Source organism: Schistocerca piceifrons, chromosome 2, assembly GCF_021461385.2.
Source record: "Schistocerca piceifrons isolate TAMUIC-IGC-003096 chromosome 2, iqSchPice1.1, whole genome shotgun sequence".
In the NCBI taxonomy this organism is placed as follows: Eukaryota; Metazoa; Arthropoda; class Insecta; order Orthoptera; family Acrididae; genus Schistocerca; species Schistocerca piceifrons.
In genome coordinates this window covers 628765034-628785626 of record NC_060139.1, presented here as the reverse complement: position 1 = coordinate 628785626, position 20593 = coordinate 628765034, and the positions used below count along the sequence as shown (strand labels likewise).

At 38.1% G+C, this 20593-nt stretch overlaps 1 protein-coding gene across 1 annotated transcript in view; it reads left to right on the top strand.

Moving 5' to 3' along the window:
• The window catches only part of LOC124776894 (putative ATP-dependent RNA helicase TDRD12), a 451178-nt gene that overhangs the window by 407330 nt on the left and 23255 nt on the right, over positions 1 to 20593 (top strand). Inside the window, exons 25-26 of the mRNA XM_047252081.1 lie at positions 5349 to 5647; positions 15880 to 16001. Of these exons, the coding sequence (XP_047108037.1) occupies positions 5349 to 5647; positions 15880 to 16001 (421 nt within the window). The remainder of the gene's footprint in view (positions 1 to 5348; positions 5648 to 15879; positions 16002 to 20593) is intronic.

Below are 20593 nucleotides of genomic sequence, written 5' to 3'. Positions count from 1 at the left end.
AAGTATGCACAGAATCAGCCAAGTGAAAAATGTGTGCAATATGAACACATATTTATATCTAAAAAATGACTTTGAAATTTTCTTTTGTGTGAGACCACGTGTACAACATCATGTGCCAATTTAAATTTCTAGATTCAAATATTTTACTGTTTGCATCATTCCTGCGTAATGTTTCACTGATTGTATCCGTACCCGTTTGTATTGTGATCTGTTGTGAAATTTCAAAAGTTCGTGAGTACCATGATAAACTTGTACTGTTATCATCAATTGAAGGCTTAAATTTAATTCTGCTCTTTTAAAATTTTTTAGAACAGTAGGCCTATTCTTGTTCAAAACAATCATTATCTAATCTGATGGTAGGTTATTTTGAGAATTTTCAAATGCTTACAAAACTATATCTTCCTAAGTTACCAGTAAGAGTGTTTGGAAACTTAATTTATTTCATAGCAAATCAGCGTTTGTGGTTCACAGTTCTGCCAATGATTACATCATCCCTGAACTGCTTTGTAATTCAACACAGATAAAAATGCATTTTTGAGAATTTTCAGAAGCTATAACTGTTCTTTGCATAATCTATGGGCAATTTGTAGGAAATCAGTGTTTGTGATTTAGTTACTGTAGCAGATTTTTTGGCTAACATACTGTGTCACATTTAGTTTTTCCTTAAAGAAGATATAATCTGCATTTATCATAAATTAACTCTGTTTTCAAGTTTGTAACAACCATAATTAACCTCAAAATGTTTTAGTAAACTAGTAGTTTTTGCCTTAATAGAAATCTTGTTTTGTGTGTTTGCTTCAATCCTCATAGGGAATTAGAAACTTTTTAGTTCAACAGATTAAAAGATAATCTGTAGGCTTAATTTAAAGTTATTTGTTCACTGCCTTGTAAAACATTGCACCAGCCAAAATGCAACTCTACTGTGATTGCCATCCTCGAACACGGGCTGAGTTGGTTGACGTAGTAAGCAGCTGGAAATTGCCCTAACTGCTGCCAAATGATTGGCAGCTGCTGCAAATCGGTGTGTTGAAAGAGTTCCTGAGAGTTGTGATCTGCAGTACCTGTACCAGACATACCTCAAGTACTGTCTTCTCCCATGAATCATGCCTCCCCTGCAGAAAATACAAGATCTGTCATTAATTGTCCACTTGACTGCAAGTGGTGTGTCAGTGGTAGATGTACTGGGTGGGTGGGGACCAGTAAGGCTCAAGGTGTTGTACCAATCTCCCTAATCAATAAGTTTGAGGGGCCGTCTTTCACTGAAACTGAGCCAGTGGGACTCACTTCACCTGTTTTGAGGAAACCTGTTTTGTCTGGTGTCAGGAGGAGGCAATCGCAAAAGGGTAGGAGTGTATTAATTGTCAGCAGTTCATACATACGGCGAATGATGTTACCCCTTAGGGAAATGGTAGCAAGGGACAGGAAAGGACACTAGTTGCTCTCTGTATGAATGCCCAGGGCCTCATTAAACATGTTGAAGAGGCTATTCCACCAGCCATTGAGGGAACAGGGTGCAACCAACTGCAGATTGTGGTGCTCCAGCATCATGATGCCTGTCTTGTGGGCTCTGAAGTAATTCGTGGATCATTTAAGTGACTGGCAGAGAAGGTCAAGAAGACCAGCCTTGCTCATGGAGTTTCAGCAAAGCTCACAATTTACATCATTGTCCCCAGAACTGATCGTGGCCCTTTGGTTCTGAGCCGAGTGGAAGGACAGAACCAGAGACTTCAAATGTTCTGTGACGAGCTAGGCTGTGACTTCCTGGACTTGTGCCATAGCATTGAGAACTGTAGAGTCCCTGTAAATGAGACACATGTGCACTGTACATCAGATCCTGTTGTTCAGGTAGCTGACTGTGTGTTGAATGCACACAAGGGCTTTTTAGATTAGGCGACTCTCCATCCAATCCAGATAACGGTAGCTGTAGGAAACCCAGAAGTGTCAGTGTAAGATTGAAAGAAATGCCTCCCAAAGGTGAGAGTATTAAAATCCTAATGGTAAACTGCCGAAGCATTTGCAACAAAGTTCCAGAGTTTGAAGTGCTCATGAAAAGCAGTGAAGCTTACATAATATTAGGTACAGACAATTGGTTGAAACCTGAAATTGATAGCAGTGAGATTTTTGGGGAAAATTAAACTGTATATCGAAAAGATAGGCAGATGGGAAATGGCGATGGTGTATTCGTTGCAGTAGACAAGAAACTTAGATCGACCAAGGTAGAAATTGAAGCTGCTTGTGAGAGTTTTTGGGTGCAACTCAGTATCACCCACCAGATTCATCTCCTGACGTAACTGAAAACTTTAGAGAAAACCTCACTTCACTTGTACAGAAGTTCCCTAATAACATTGTAATCATTGGTGGAGACTTTAATCACCCAACATTTGAGAAAATTACAGTTTTGTTAGTGACGGGTTTGATAAGACATCGTGTGAAACTTTATTAAATGCCTTCCCTGAAAACTACATGGAATACACAGATAGAAACCCCATCCATGATGGAAATATATTGGATTAATGGCAACTTATAGACCTGACCTCTTTGATGATCCTCATCAAAACTGGTATTAGTGACCAAGACAGAGCTGTGGCAACACTGGTTACCAAAGTACAAAGGAGAATAAAACAAGCAGAAAGATATATATGTTCACTAAATTATATAAAAGTCAATAGTGTCATATCACATTGAGGAACTTGAAACTTTCGGCACAGGGCAGGAGCATGACTCAAGTTTGAAAGAACATTTGACCATGCACTGGACAGATATGTATCCAGTAGAATAGTCCATAATGGGAGGGAACCTCCATGGTATACAGTCACTGTAAAGAAACTTCTAAAGAAACAGAGGTTACCACGTAATAGGTATAAAACAAAGCATAGGGCTGTAGAGAGAGAGTTGCTGAATGAAATGCATTTGGCTGTCAAGAGAACAATGCAAAATGCATTCAATGGCTTCTGCAACAGAATATTGTCAAGTGATCTTTCACAGAACGTAAAGAAATTCTGGTCATATGTAAAGGCTGTTAGTGGCACCAAAGTTAGTATCCAGTCCCTAGTAAATGAGACAGGGACTGAAATTGAGGGTAGCAAAGCAAATGCTGAAATAAGCTTCGAATGTTTCTTTACAAAGGAAAACCAAGGAGAATTGCACCAATGTAATTCTTGAACCACCCAAAAGATGAATGAAATAACTATTAGTGTCAGTGGTGTTAAGAAACAGCTGAAATAATTAAAACTGAACAAAGCTCCAGGGCCCGATGGAATCTCTGTCAGATTGTGTACTTAATTTGTAGCTGAGTTAGCCCCTCTTATAACTGTAATCTATTGTGCATCCCTGAAACAAAAAAAACCCTCCCCAGCTCTTGGAAAAAGGCACAGGTCACAAGAAGGGTAGTAGATGTGATCCACAAAACTACCGCCCAGTACCCTTGACATTGGTCTATTATAGAATCTTAGAACATATTCTGAGCTCAAACATAATGAGGTATCATGAACAGAATGACCTCCTCAGTGCCACCCAGCATGGATTTTGAAAGCATGAATCATGTGAATCCCCATTGTCACTTTCCTCACACGACATACTGAAAGCTCGGAATCAAGGCAACGAGGTAGATGTATGTTTCTTTACTTCCAAAAAGCATTTGACTCAATACCATACCTGCAATTATTGTCAAGAGTATGATCGTATGGGATATCAAGTTAAAATTGTGACTGAATTGAGGACTTTTTGGTAGGGAGAAATGCAGCATGTTATCTTGGATGGAGAGTTATTGCCAGATGTAGAAGTAACTTCAGTTGTGCCCTAAGGAAGTGTGTTGGGACCCTTGCTGTTCATGTTGTATGTTAATGACTTTGCAGACAATATTAATAGTAAGATCAGGCTTTTTGGAGGTGATGCAGTTATCTATAATGAAGTACTCTCTAAAAGAAGCTGCATAAATATTCAGTAAGATGTTGGAAATATTTTAACATGGTACAGAAATTAGCAGTTTGCTCTAAATGTTCAGAAATGTGGAGTTTTAGATTTCACGAAAGAAAAATATGTAGTGTCTTATGGCTATAATATCACTGAGCCACTGTTAGAGGATTGTTTGAGGGAGGAGACCAGACAGCGAGGTCATCGGTCTCATCAGATTAGGGAAGGATGGGGAAGGAAGTCTGGGGTGCCCTTCCAAGGGAACCATCTCAACATTTCCCTGGAGCGATTTAGGGAAATCACAGAAAATCTAAATCAGGATGGCCGGACGTGGGATTGGACCATCGTCCTCCCGAATGCGAGTCTGGTGTGCTAGCCACTGTGCCACCTCTCTCGGTCCGCTGTTAGAATCGGCTAACTTAAACAAATACCTGAGTGTAACACTTTGTAGAGATATGAAGTAGAATGATCACTTAGGTTCAGTTGTGGGTAAAACAGGTGGTAGACATCGGTTTATTGGTAGAATACTGGGGAAGTGCAATGAGTCTATGAAAGAGATTGCACACAAATCACTTGCGCAACTGGTTCTAGAATATTGCTCAAATGTGTGGGACCCTCACCAGATAAGACTATCGGGGGACATTGAACATATGCAAAGAAGGGCAGCACAAATGGTCACAGATGTGTTTAATCCATGGAAGAGTGTGACAGAGATACTGAAGGAAGTGAACTGGAAGACTCTCGAAGACATACGCAAACTATTCCAAGAAGGTCTATTAACAAAGTTCCAAGAACCTGCTTTAAATGTTTACTCTAGGGATATACCACAACCCGCTATGTATTGCTCACATAGGGATCATGAGGATAACATCCGAATAATTACTGCACACACAGAGGCATTCAAGCAGTCATCCTTCCTGCACCCCATATTTGAATGGAACAGGAAGAAACCCTAATAATTGGTACAATCGGACATACCCTCTGCTATGCACTCACAGTGGTTTCCAGAGTATAGATGTTGATATTGATGTAGATTATTGAGCTGCTGGACTCTATTTTAAAGCAAATAATGCAATGCTGATTTCCATGAATTAAGTAGTGCTCTGCACAAAAAATGGTACAAAATTGTACTGAAAACAGTTCAGTTGCATCCATAAAATTTTAGCTATACAACTGCACTATTTTCATTATAATAATTTAGTTGGTTCCATTCTTTTTATGAGTGAGTGCTTTGGTACTTTTTATTTTTAGTCTCAATCAGAAAGTCAAACATAATCTATAATTTCAATAACTTATTCCAAACAATTTTTATGTGATCCTTTTTCAGAGGTTGTGAAATCTGAACAACTATAGTGTACAGAAATGTTATGGGATATTTCTAGAGTGTACTCATAAAACTTGAGTGTTTTTCAGTAACATATACCTTTTATCCTTAGGAGAATAAGCTGTCAGATGACAGTGAGTCACTGGAATGTGATTCTAAGGACAGTGTTTTGATTGAAGAAGTGAAAGATAACAGCTGTATCAATGGTAGCAGTGACATTCACGTATCTTCAGAGATCATATCTGAGAGGTCACCACACAGTGTACAGGATACAATGCCAACACTAAGAACTGAAGCAAAAATACCTCAAGTTCATTGGCGACAGAATGCATCACATGTTTGGATCAAAATTGCTTTGGTGGGAGTTGAAAAATATTATTTGTCATGCACAGGAACCACAGTTGAATTCAGGTAAGTGTGTTTAGTTGCCCTGTGAATTCATTGTGTTAGTTCAATAGACAAAGTAATGTGGTGCAATTAGTCTCTCTGTTTAAAGTTTTGGAATACTTTTTGGCACCAAGTTTTGAGTTACAGGTTCTGTAATGTCGCTGCATCATCATTCTCAGCTGGTTATGTTTAAGTGGTTTCTTTGTGCCTGGCTCAGATTATTTCTTGTTTCTTATGTAAGAAAATTGGAAAATTCATCTGCTTTATTTGGCAGTTGGATTTTATGACTGTATAATAACTTACTGATGTGAAAATAGGAAGCAGATATTAAAACTGGGTAGAAATATGCAATGTCAATTTTGATATACTATTGCTAATTAAAAACTTCAATATACATAAAGAACTTCTGTAAAAATGCCATTCCATTGAGTGATATTTACATATATTCAGATTTTGACTTTTTAAGCATTTTTACGGCTTCGTTTTGTAGAAAAATGCTAATAACTATCTTACATAGCAGCTCAGAACACAGGAAATTAATGTATGAAAAATATGACATTCCTTTCATACGGTTATCAAAAACTGAGAGAGATTTTATGTACATACGAAGTCAAGTAATATTTTCAGCCACATATTATTAAAATGGTATGCAGCTGGCAAACTGTTCTCAAACACCTACTTTCCATGAGTATAACTCAACAAAGAAGATGAAGTAAATATTCCAGAATTTGAATCAAGAACAGCTGCCAACCTGAGTAACATAGAAGTAGATATCTTTGGAGTAGTGAAGCAACTTAAATCATATAACAAAAGCAAATCTTCCAGTCCAGCTTGTATACTAGTTAGGTTCCTTTCAGAGTATGCTGATACAATAGTTCCTTACTTAACAATCATATCCAGCCATTCGCTCGACAAAAGATCCGTACCCAAAGACTGGGAAGTTGCGCATGTCGCACCAATATTCAAGAAAGATAGTGGGAGTAATCTACTAAATTACAGGCCCATATCATTAACATTGATATGCAGCAGGATTTTGGAACATACAGAGTGTCCCGTTTATCTTGACCACCCTAAATAACTGTTTGTCCAGATGCAAATTACAAAATGTTTCAAGCAAATGTTCTTTAGCCGTCAGGGGGACATTAATCAGCATGATCGCCTTCGTTGTAGCTTTGTTTTTTACAAAGATATTAACAGCAGTATGACTTTTTTAAGTTGCACCCTTTATTTTTTATTTGGTAATTCATTTCCTCTCATAAAGACCTATTCAAAAATGTATCACAGTGTAATATTCACTGAAACACAACATTATTAATTACGTAACACAACATTAACATTGACACTCCCAGCACTTAGTGCAGTTACTCGAGGTAATGGAACACATCCACGTGCTGATGCTGACAGAGGACAAATGCAAACATAAGTAGAATGCACACCTGTCAGTCCATCAACCATCATCAGTTGAAGAGTTGTGTGAGTAGAATGTACACCAACTAAGAGAAGGTAGAAATGCTAGTCATCTATGGGGAATGTAAGTTAGCAGAACATTAATTCTAATATTGGTTTCTTAAGCACGAGTACATTTAATACAGTAGTTTAGTCCTTTTAAATACTGTTGTGTAGAGTAGGCATACAGTAAAGGCCGTCCTTCCTTAAAACTGCATCGACATAATGTTTCTTTTATTGTAGTTGTTGTTGTTGAAGGTAGGAAAAATGTTTGCAGGCAGTGGAACTGTACAAAGAGCGATATCCTGACAAGCACCCACCTTCCCGATGGATGTTTTCTTGTCTTGTTGTGACACTTCAGGAAACGGGAAGTTTCAATCCACCACAACGCAATTGTCGTAGCACTCGCACAGATGAAGCTGCCGAAGTTACTGTTCTTGCTTCTGTTGCTATGAATCCACTTGTGAGCACACGACAGCTTTAACACAAGACTGGCATTCCTAAAACCAGTGTACATCAAATTCTTACACGTCACCGGTTCCATCCTTACCATGTACACCTACATCAAGAACTGCATGGGAATGATTTCCAGAATCGTGTACAGTTCTGTCAGCGGGCACAGCAGCAAATCCTCGCCAACCCAAACTTCTTCTCCAATGTTCTATTTACCGATGAATGTTCCTTCTCAAACAAAGGACAGGTAAATACAAGGAACATGCATTATTGGTCCAATGACAACCCATGATGGCTTAGACAGGTGGAACATCAGCACAATGGAGACCTAATGTCTGGTATGGGATGCTTGGTACTACAATTATTGGCCCTTATTTCATCAATGGTAGTCTAAATGGCACAGAATATGCCAACTTCCTCAGACGAGTTCTTCCTCCTCTTCTGGATGAAGTGCCGCTAAGAACCAGAATGCTTATGTGGTATCAACACAATGGATGTCCAACACAAAATGCCTTGCGTGCACGCCGTGTTCTGAACCGAAAGTATCCTGCCAGATAGAGTGGTCGAGGAGGAACAGTTACTTGGCCTGCTAGGTCTCCTGATTTAAATCCTCTGGACTTTCATTGGAGATGCATTAAATACATTGTCTATCGTGATACTCCAACAACTCCAGAAGACATGCAGGAACATATCATGCTTACTTGTAATTCTCTTCAGCAGGCAACACTGGAAGCGGTAGATAATTCTTTCATTCAACACGTGCACCAGTGTTTCAGTGTCCAGGGTCACCACTTTGAGCACCTTTGAATGTTCTACTCCAGGGCAATGGGTGCAGGAGAGTCAAAGTCAATTTTGTGTTACGTTTTTACTTGGTTTTCATTTGTTTTCTGATAACTCCAGCAAGTGGACAAGTTTGTGATCCTGGGCTCAAAGTCAGTGTCGTGTTATGTAATTAATAAAGTTGTTTTTCAGTGAATGGTACACTGTGATACATTTTTGAATAGGTCTCTAGGAGAGGAAGTGAATTACCAAATAAAAAATGTGGGGTGCCATTTAAAAAAGTCATACCGCTGTTCATATCTTTGTAAGAAACAAAGCTGTGATGAAGGCAATCGTGATGATTGATGTCCCCCTGACAGCTAAAGAACATTTACTTGAAACATTTTTTAATTTACATCTGGACAAACAGTTATTAGGGTGGTCAAGATAAATGGGACACCCTGTATATTGTGTTCAAACATTATGAATTACCTCATAGAAAACAGTCTATTGATACACAGTCAACATAGATTTATAAAATGTCATTCTTGTGAAACACAACTAGCTCTTTACTTGCACGAAGTGTTGAGTGCTATTGACAAGGGATTTCAAATTGATTCCATAATTCTGGATTTGTGGAAGGCTTTTGGCACTGTACCACACAAGTGGCTTGTAGAGAAATTGCATGCCTATGGAATATCATCTCAGTGAGTGTATTCATGATTTCCTGTCAGAGAGGTCACATTTCATAGTAACTGACGGAAAGTCATCGAGTAAAACAGAAGTGGTTTCTGGCATTCCCCAAGATAGTGTTATAGGCCCTTTGCTGTTCCTTATCTGTATAAACAATTTGGGAGATAATCTGAGCAGCTGTCTTAGATTGTTTGCAGATGACGCTGTCGTTTATTAACTAGTAAAGTCATCAGTAGATAAAAAAAATGGCAAAATTATTTAGGAAAGATATCTGTATGGTGCGAAAATTGCAATTGGACCTAAATAACGAAAAGTGTGAGGTCATCCACATGAGTGCTAAAAGGAATCCATTAAACTTAGATTACACAATAAATCAGTCAGATTTAAAGGCCGTAAATTCAACTAAATACCTAAGAATTACAATGAAGAACAACTTAAATTTGAAGAAACACACAGAAAATGTTGTGGGGAAGGCTAACCCAAGACTGTGTTTCATTGGCAGGACACTTAGAAAATGTAACAGATCTACTAGACTGCCTACACTACACTTGTCCATCCTCTTTTACAATACTGCTGCGTGGTGTGGGATCATTACCGCGCTTTTCATTGCGGCAGAATCTTCTCACGAAATTTCAATCACTTAGCGGAAATATTTTGTTAACACTGACCTACACTGGGAGAAACATTTACCATAATAAAATAAGGGAAATCAGAGCTCGCATGAAAAGATATAGGTGTTCATTTTTCCGCATGCTATATGAGATTGGAATAATAGAGAATTGTGAAGGTGGTTCGATGAACCCTCTGCCAGGCAGTTAAATGTGATTTGCAGAGTATCCATGTAGTAGATGTAGATTTGTGTGTAACTGTTTGTCCACCCACCTCTGGCTCCTCCTCCTCTTAAAACAAAATTGATGAAGAATGGCTTTAGCATAGTTCAGCATTATAAAGTGTAACAGTACATATTTAGTTTGTTTCATATACTACTGCTAAATGACAAGATTGATTTTACAGCTCTGCTGACAATTAGCATGATGAACTGGTTGTGTTGATCTGAGGCTCTGAAATTCAGGAGCCCTCAGGTCTGGTCTGAGAATGCTGTGAGCGTAGCTATGACAAGTTTTCACTTTTGTCACTAAGCTCTGTAAGGATAGTGTTCCATGGACAGTGTTGTTTGAGGTCCTACTGTCGCATATGACTTCCTGAAATGTTATTCCACACTAGGTGAAAGAATACTGGGACTAATAGAGCGAGGGAATTCATACAATCACTTCATGCCAGAGAGCATGCCCAGTTACTTCAGCATTTTTGTTTACTGCAGCAGATTTTGGAATCCTAAGATAGTTGGGGGGGGGGGGGGGAGAGAGAGAGAGAGAGAGAGAGAGAGAGAGAGAGAGAGAGAGAGAGATTAGTGGAGTTTGGCAAGAACAACAACATGTTTGTCCTTAACATAGTCTTTCAGAAACACAAATAGAAGAGGACAAAATGGCACAAAAATTTATCTTGACTATATTTCAGCAGGCAACAAATAAATTGGGCAGAATTAATGGTTCTGGACCTCTTTCCAAATAAAAGTAGTTATAGTCTAGTAAGATGCAGTGTAAAAATAAATTAAAAACTAATCACAGAACTGAAGATTATGGAAACGTAAATAAGAATAAGTAGTTATGCATCATTGAATTAAGAAACAGTTTCAGCATCTTAAGATTTGGAGATGATGCAGGCAGGCAATAGAGGCAGATGTTTATAAAGGTAATTTAGACAAGCAGAAATAGATGTCACAAGTATGAAGAAAGCAAATCTAAAGAAAATCTCAAAACGAACAATTGTTAGAGAAAAAGTAAGAATTTCAAGTAAATAATGATAAACACATGATAAAACATGCAGAATTAAATTTAAAAAATTGGAATTGTCTGTGAGAGGATGTAAGAAGGTGTGATGAAAATCTGACAAGATAAAGCAATTGAAAGCCCCAGGGATATGGAGAAAATCTGAGTCTTATGATGGACAGACATCACTTTATATCAGTTAAGGTGGCACTGTAACAAAAAACAGAGTGAAAATTGTATAAGTGTTCAAAAATTTGTTTAAACATTTATAAGTTAAAGTGATTAAGCTGAAACACAGGTTGTTAATAATGAAAGGAAGCAAGTAGTGCCATATGGGCCCTATAAAACCATTTGAAATATAGAGTATATTAATTATAGAGTATAGTAAGTATAGACTATAGTATTTTGTTAAAAAAGTAATAAAAACAGTACAGTAGAGGAAGAGAACTTGTCAAAACTGTAACAATTCTGTAACTGTTCCACTCACAAGGAAGGGGACCAATAAGATGTAAACACTATAAACCCTTAAAACATGTATGAAATATTCATTAAAATTATCACGGACTACACAGGGAGAAAAAGTATAGTTTCCAAGTCACTGTAATGAAAGCTGTAAATGATTTTTGTATCTTGAGAAAGCTTTTGACTTGTTTTCAACAAAATATGTACTAATAGTGCTTAAAAAATGGTACTGATTCTATTAGGGCTATTGAAGAATATATTTCAATACTAGATCCTCAGATATTGTCAGGATTGTGGGAAATTCAAAATGGGGTGAGAAGTGGGGTAAGGAGATTTCATGTCACAAAAATGTTTCTCAGCTTTCCGAGGGGTGTTTTTGTGTATTGTCCATGGAACATACTGAACCAGCTTTGATTAACCAGTGGCATCGTACTGCTTGCCTCCAGTGCAGAAAAACTTCCAACAAAGAATGGAAGAACATAATAGAACAAGTTTGAAAATACACCTGCAAAGTAATTATACTAAAACTAAAATAATGTGTTATCAACAAAAAAGTAAAAATTGACTGGAATTACTTAGTAACACAGATATAGTTTTCAAAATGAAGCTTTTGATTACTCTATTAAGAGAATACAGTCAAGCAATCAGTGCGAGTGACCAGTTTTGATCTGTAACAATGAGACTTGAGCTTTTGGCGTGAGAACCTTTCATGAACTTGGGGTTGCTTGTGAATTAGTGGGGTGGGTTAGAAATTACTAGAAGAAAATAATTGGGTTAGAGAACAAACTGCAGTGAAAGATCTTACTTGGATTACAATGAAAATGAAATGGAGTTTGGTTGGACATGTAGCAGTCTCCTGTTGTGATGTTGCCATGGATCTTACCAGCTACTATTTTAGCCAACATAATCCACAGAGAATTCCCGTCTGGCAATAAGCTATTACCTGATGGTGGCTTGCCAGATGTGTTCAAATATAGAGCTGTTTCATTAGGAAGATATTATGTGGCTAATGGCTGAAAGATTATCTCATACTCTAACAAGTAGGTTTGAGGCATTGTCTCCTACTCATAGTGAGACAGAGCCAGCGGTCTCTGCTTCTCCTCCTCATGCAACACTCTCTGGTCTGTCTGCAGCCCAGGTACCCAGAGGGCAAAGAAGAGGTAGTTCCAGTGTTAAATGCAAAAAGGCCTTTATTAGAAAAATAGTCTCACTGGAAGGAAACAAACTGGATGTGCCCTCAGTGTGTAACCAGTGAAGAATCATGCACCCTGTAGAAGAGCCCACCCTGGTAACAATTGAAAGCCTCAGCAACAACCAAACCTCAGCTTTGAGACGATTCTCAGTTCTTTCCAGAGACTGATGGATGTGATGAAGGCAGCTAGCCTTACTCATGAGGTCTCTGCACAGTTGCCTGGGGACCGATTGGGGTGCTCAGGTCTGTAGCTGAGTGTAGGGTGTGAAGCAAAGGCTTTGTTGACACAGTGACAAGGTTGGCTGTAGATTATTTTACCTATGCTACGCTGTAAAAACTGGTAATGTTGCACTACAGAAACAGCTACCTGGGTGATAGAGTATACACTTTGTTTTAGCTGAAACTCGAAGATCACCAACAGAAAACCAGCATTGTAGAACGCATTTATTTCGACTTCCCAGATATCAAATACAGATACTGAGAATCTTAAAATAGTTGTTGTTAACTGATGGTGTATTCACAACAGAGTTCCAGGGCTCATGCATCTCATAGAAAGCAGCTACCCCCACTTTATGCTAGGTACTGGAAATTCGTTGACAGTGGAAGTAGAGAGAAGGGAAATTATTGGCAATAGTGGAAAGTACATCAGAAATACAGGCAAGACTCTCCAGGAGGCGGAGTGTTTGTAATGACAATCAGAAATTGAGTGTGGTCCAAAATGACTCCAACTGCAAAATAATATGAACAAGAATAACTATGTTCAGGGGGTGTACATCAATAATCAGATATTTCTACTGACCACTAGATTCAGATACATTGGTCATGGAGTCATTCAAAAATAGCCTTAACTCGATAGCATGGAAGTACCTTGAGCATACAGTAGTTGTAGGTGGTGACTAATCTGTCCAGTATCACGTGAAAAAAATAATGAATCTGTTGTCAGCAGTAAGGACAGCCAGTCCTGCAAAGTGATACTGGATATGTTGTCTGACAACTGTCTCAAACAACTAATCCAGCAATACACACACACAAGAAATATTTTAGACCTCCTGGCTGCAGACCAACCCATGACCAAAAATTACTTCAGTCTCCTGTGAGCTGAAAATGAAGACAGAAAACTGAAAGATTAAGTTCCGCTTTTGAAAATGCATTTATACACAAGTAAACTGCTGGACCAGCATTTGACCACAGCTTGGACTCCCAGATGGTGTTTGATATTGATTTTAATATTTGTGGTATGGTAAAACAATTAAGACTATGTAAAAGAAACAATGCACCAGGCCCTCACAAAATTCCAGTTAGATTTTACAGTGAATGGACTGCAGAATTACTTTTTTTCCTTGCTTCTATTTATTAAGAGTCTCTTGTACAGGTCTCTCCTGTTTATGGAAAGGATAAAAGATCAGATGCACCAAATTACAGACTAACATTGCTGTCATCTGTCTGTCACAGGATCATAGAGCATATTGTAAGCTCAGACGTGTCATTCCTATAGTAACTGGAGTTAGATTTCCAAAAGGCATTTAACACTGTACTCCATTGTCAGATACCAAACAGGATAGAAGCATACTGAGTATCTTAATGTATATGTGATTGACTCAATGAATATGTGACTAATAGAACCCAGTATGTTACATTGGATGACAAAATTTCTACAGAAACTAAAGTAGTAACATGCCCCAAAGGAAACATAATAGCTCTAATGTTCTCAGTACATATAAATGATTTATCTGATGATAAGAATAATACCACTTTAAGATTGTCTGTTGCTGAAGCTGTTGTCTACAGGAAAATACTGTCATTAGTTGGTTGTAAGGAAATGCAGGAAGACTTGGACCAAAGTACCACTAGATGTAATGAACGGCATCTCTCTTTAAATTTGGATTAACACAAGATAATGCCTGCCACAAAGAGAAAGCACCGGGTGTTATCCAATTACGAGATTAGTATTGAGCACATTGTATAAGTATTTAGCGATAGTACTAAAAATCAGTATGAAATTATCACCCAGATAGGAGTGCACATTAAATGGGAGGTGCTCAGCCCTGGATTGAACTGCCCTGCGGATTAACATAGAGGTTCGGTGTGCTGACCAGCCAGGATAGGGTTTTTAGGCTTTTCTCCACATCCATCTAGATGGATAATGGGTTGCTACCCAATTCCCACCTTAGTTACACTGTTCACATATGTTTGGAAAGCTTTTGCGAACTTTCACAGGAACAACACTCCACGCAGATTGGGGTGCCCTAATTCTGCCCCAGGGAGGTGACAGGGTGGCGACAAGAAGGGCATCTGGCCACCCCTTAAATTAACCGTGCCAAATCCGTTAATAACCATGCCAACCCTGAGCAGATGCGGGACAGAGGCACAAGAAGAAGAAGAAGAAGAAGAAGAAGAAGAAGAAGAAGAAGATTAAGAAGCAATATGAAATGGGACAAATGCTTAAGATTAATATTAGGAAAGGCAAATAGGAGACTGAAATTTGTTGGAAGGGTTCTGGGTAAGCACAATGCATCAATAAAAGAAACTGCAATGGAAAAGAATCATCTCTCGCGCTGTGGGCATGGGCTGGTGGGAGCAGTGTTATGCTATGTGAGACATTCATCTGTGCTTGCAATAGGACCTGTGGTAGTAATCAAAGACAAGCTGACAGCTGCAAACCACCTGCATCTCGTCATGCTTGATGTCTTCCCCAATGGTGATGTCATCTTTCAGCATTATAACTGTGTATGTCTTGGAGCCAAAACCATACTACAGTGATTTGAGGAGCCTTATAGTGAACTCATGTTCCTGTCTCGATGACCAAATTTGCCTGATGTAAATCCTATGAAATCCATCTGGGTTGCTATTGGGCACCTTCACCGCATATGCAAATCAGCAGCCTGTTATTTACGTAAATTACATGACCTCTATGTAGACATCTAATCCCACATTCCTCCACAAACCTAGCAACAAACTGTCAGAACCCTGATATGCAGAATCAATGATATGTTTTGTTTTAAAGGTAGGTGGTTAGTTGATTGGAGGGGGGGGGAGTGTGTGTGTGTGTGTGTGTGTGTGTGTGTGTGTGTGTGTGTGCGCGCGTGGGTGCGTGCGCGCGCGCGTGGGTGCGTGCGCGCGCGCGTGGGTGCGTGCGCGCGCGCGTGGGTGCGTGCGCGCGCGCGCGCGCGTGTCTAGCAACTTTCTTTCTCTGGTATTTTTACAGTTTGTTGCTCATGTATGTAGGCAAAATTTGTGATTCATGATAAAGACTTACTTTCAATACTCAAAATATTCTCTGCTGACCCGTATTTTGCTTGGATATGTTGCCGATTATAGTTTAAATGGTTGACTTACATATTATGAATATATGTGCTGTGAATATTGTAGATTAAGATAATTTTTATTTGATAGTCCATAATTTTTAGTTTATTTTGTTACAGCACAAACAATGATGGTCTTTATCACTTGATTTTAGAGACATATGGGCAATTTCATCCAGACAATATTAACCACTCTGCCAAAGGACTGTATGTGCAAATCAGGCTACAAAAAGTTTTGACAGGTAAATATCTCGTATTGCTTAAGGTAGAAAGGAAAAATCATAATTTATGTAAATGCTGACGGAAAAAGAGTGAAAGTACTCTCTCTTGATAAGAGGCTGCAATGCATTAGAAATCAGTTGTCAGGAGGTGAAGATGGTGAAAGTAAGATTGGACTAAATGAAAAAAAAATATTAAGAGAGATGGTGCAGTGGTGAAATAATAGATCCACTTTATGCCGCAACAGTTTCCATCTTAGTTGGAACTTCACAGTTATCAGTCTCTGTTTATTGTTATTGTTGTTTAGCATTTGGAAGCACATTTGTTAATGTCAGTTGCATTTGAAGGGCCCAGAAAATAATACTAACTGGTTACTCTCAGTTATGTAATGTTCATAATCTATTATGGGTTTTATACACTCATTGTTGGTATCAAGATTCTCAAAAATTTTAGACAATGGTATTATTAAAAAACTTGTTAGTAATTACAGGGTGTTGATATCTTTTCTGTTACCTTTCTTTTATAATGTTGCTATAATTGCTTTAAAAGAATTATCTGTACTTACAATGCATTAGGAGCATTGGTTTTGTGAAAACAATTTCTGAATGTTCTAGTGGAATCTTTGTCAACATCAAGTGATCTTTTACTGTTGCAAGACTTTTGTCTTGACTTCAGAAGAACTAGCTGCCGAACTTGCCAGTTGGTTAAACTTGATAGATGTTTTCTCTCTGGTGCTTTGTACTATTTTTTCTCTATTAGATTTAAGAAATGATCATTAAAACTGCTTGCCAGTTGTAAATTATAATTTTACATTTCTTAATGTAAATGAATGCAAAAATGTAAAAGCAAGCTCACACGGCTATGTGGAACATAAATGCTGCCTACAGAAAAATTAGAGATACCTCTGGAGGAAAGAGAAGCAGCTGTATGAACATTAAATGTTCAGATGGCAGATTCGTACTAAGCATAGAAGATTAAGACACCTGGAGTAGATGCCAGCCCCTCAGAATTATTGTGATCCTTTAGAGAACCAACATTTGCAAAACTATTCCAATCCTGTTATGTGGTATGTATGAGATAGGCCAAATAAACTCAGACTTCAAGAAAAAGTATTATTATCTCCACACCAAAGAAGGCAAGTGATGAGATGTGTGAATATTTACCAAACCATCAGATTAATGATTCATAGGTACAATAGTATCTACAGAAGAAAGTAATGATTAGTAGATGTCTACCTAGAGGAAGATCAGATTTGTTTCTGAAAAAAAAATAATCATGAACACTGAGGCAACTGACTCTACCACTTATCTTAGAAGATAGAGGGAAGAAGTAAACCTGTACTTATAACATTTGTAGATTTTGAAATGGCAGTATTAAATCACATGTGATTGTGAAGTTGTCAGGGATACAGAGAGCAGAAGGTTATCTACAACTTCTACAGAAATGAGACTACAGTTAATAAGAGTCAAAGGACATCAGTGGGAAGCACCAGTTTAAAAGTAAACGATAAAGTGTTCTTACCCTTCTATCTGTACATGATGCATGCAATAAAGGATACCAAAGAGAAACCTGGCAAAGGAATTCCAGCATAGACATCAAAGAACATGACAGATCAGATGAACAGAATGGGTAGTCTCTTGAGAAAAGGTCGTTGTTGTTGTTATAATCATCTTTGGTCCAAATACTTCAGTCTGTATCCAGTGTTAACAAATTTAGTTTTTTGAGAAATGCTTTCCTTGCCAATCTACATTTTATATCGTCTCTACTTTGGCCATCCTCAGCTATTTTAATAGCCAGATAGCACATACATCTACTGCTTTAAGTGTCTCATTTCCTAACCTAATTCCTACAGCATCACCTGATTTAATTACGCTGCATTTCATAACCCTTGTTTTGCTTTTGTTGTTAATATTATACCCTTCTTTCAAGATACTGTCCACTCCATCAAATTGCTCTTCCAAGTTCTTTGCTGACAGAATTACAATGTCATTGGCAAACCTAAAAGTTTTTTATTTATTTATTTTTCCAAATTTTTCTCTGGTTTCCTTTACTCCAACAATCCCTTCTCTCCACTGCTCCCTTTTCATGCCCATCAAGTCTTACAACAGCCATCTTGTTTTTGTACAAGTTGTACGTAATGTTTCGCTCCCTGTATTTTACCGCTGCTACCTTCAGAACTAAAAAGAGTGTATTCCAGTTGACATTGTCAAAAGCTTTCCCCAAACATCCAAAATTTGTAAACATAGGTTTGCCTTCTCCTGGTCCATCTTCTAAGATGTTTTAGAGCCAGTATTGCCGTGTATGTTCTTACATTTTTGTGGAATCCACCCTGATCTTCCCTGAGGTTAGCTTCTACCAGTTTTTCCTTTCGTCTGTAAATAATTGGTGTTAGTGTTTGCAACAGTGACTTATTAAACTGATAGTTTGATAGTATTCACACCTGTCAGCACTTGCTTTCTTTGGAATTGAAATTATTACATTCTTCTTGAAGTCTGAGGGTATTTTACCTGTCTCGTGTATCTTACACACCAAGTGGAATAGTTTTGTTATAGCTGTCTCTCCCTAGAATTTTCAGTAGTTCTGAGGGAATGGTGTCCACTTCAGGGGCCTTGTTTCGGCTTTCAGCGCTCTGTGAAATTCTTCTCACAGTGACATACCTCCCATCTCAGTTTTATCTACTTCCTCTTCCCTTTCTATAATATTGCCTTCAAGTTCATTTACCTGTATGGTTCTTCTATATACTCCTTCCACCTTTCCCTTCTTTGCTTGGTAGTGGTTTTCCATCTGAGCTCTTGATATACAATTTCTCTCTTTTCTCCTAACGACTCTCTAATTTCCTGTAGGCAGTGTCTATCTTTCCCCTAACGATACATGCTTCTAAATCCCTACATTTATCCTCTAGACATTTTGCACTTTCTATCAATCACATTTTTTAGACATGTGTATATTTTGTATTCCCTACATCTGCTACCTTTGCTGCATATTTATATTATCTAATTTTATTAAATAAATTCAATATCTCCTGTGATATCTGTTTCATTTTCTTATGCCTTCACTATTTCTTCTCTCAAAGCTACCCACTCATCTTCTCCTGTATTTCTTTTCCCCTGTTTCTCAGTTATTGCCTAACAACCCCACGGAAACTATGAACAATCTCTGGTTCTTTCAACTTATCCAGGTCCCATCTCCATAATTTCATGTCTTTTTGTGATTTCTGCTGTTTCTCTGCATTTCATGTCTATTAAATTATGGCCAGAGTCCACATCTGCCTCTGGAAATGTTCTACTAAAAGTTGGTTACGAAATATCTCTTTTACCACTACATAAACAGTCTAAAACTTTCCGGTATCTCCATGTCTTTTCCACATATACAACCTTTTTTCATGATTCTTAAACCAAGTATTAGCAATGATTAAATTAGGCTCTGTGCAAAATTCTACCTGGTGGCTTCCTCTTTCATTCCTTTCCCCCAATCCAATACTCTTCCTACTACTGAATATACATTTCTTCAATCTCTTCATCATTTGCGGAGCTGTTGGCATATCAACTTGTACTAATGTCTTGTTTTGACTTCACATCTATCTTGACTGCAATAATGTATTCACTGTGCTGTTTGTATTAGCTTACTCGCATTCCTATTTTTGTATTCATTATTAGATCTTCTGTATTACAACTATTTGATTTTGTATTTGTAATCGTGTATTCACCTAACCAGAAGTCCTGTTAATCATGCCACTGAATTGACTGATCCCATTGATATCTAGCTTCAACCTGTCCATTTGTATTTTAAAATTTTCTAATCAATCTGCCCGGTTAATGGATCTAACATTCCACTCTCTGACCCATAAGTTTCGAGATTTGTTTTTCCCAACGACAACATCCTTCTGACTAGTCTGGGGATCCACGGGGGGTGGGGGGGTTGATTTACCTCTGGAATATTTTACCCAAGGATAATGCCATCATCATTTAACTGTAGAGCAAGGCTGAATGCTCTCAGGGAAATAACACTATAGTTTCCCCTTTGTTTCCAGCCGTTCACTACACCAGCACGGAAAGGCTATGCTGGTTACAAGGTCAGAGGAATCAGTCATCCAGTGACTGCTGAAAAGGCTGTTGCCTACCTTAAGAAACTGCACATATGCCTTTCTTCTCAACAGATACTGCTCTGTGTTTGTTGCATCTACAGTATGTCTATGTGTGTCATTGAGGGACCCAAGCTACCCCACCATAGCAATGTCCATGAGGCATGAGATAGATATCAACCAATTTATAACAAGGTTTGCGGATTATTGGCAGGTTAACTCTGGCAATGCTGATCTAATTAGATTACGAAATGCAATGCTAGAAGTTGTTTTAGAGTTTTGCTATCTTAGGAGAAAAATAACTGTTGAAATATAAATTCAGGAGTCTTGTACAGTACCTAACTACTTTCAGGAAAAAATACTTCTTGGTGTTAGCTGTGATGGTAATTCATGCATAGAAATATGCAGACTATCCAAAGTAGAGGGGAAATAAATTTACAGACTGGCAATAGCAACAAATATTTTTGGAAAAAGAGAAATGTATTAACATCAAAAATAAATTTCTGTTTTAGGAAATATTTACAGATGATGTTT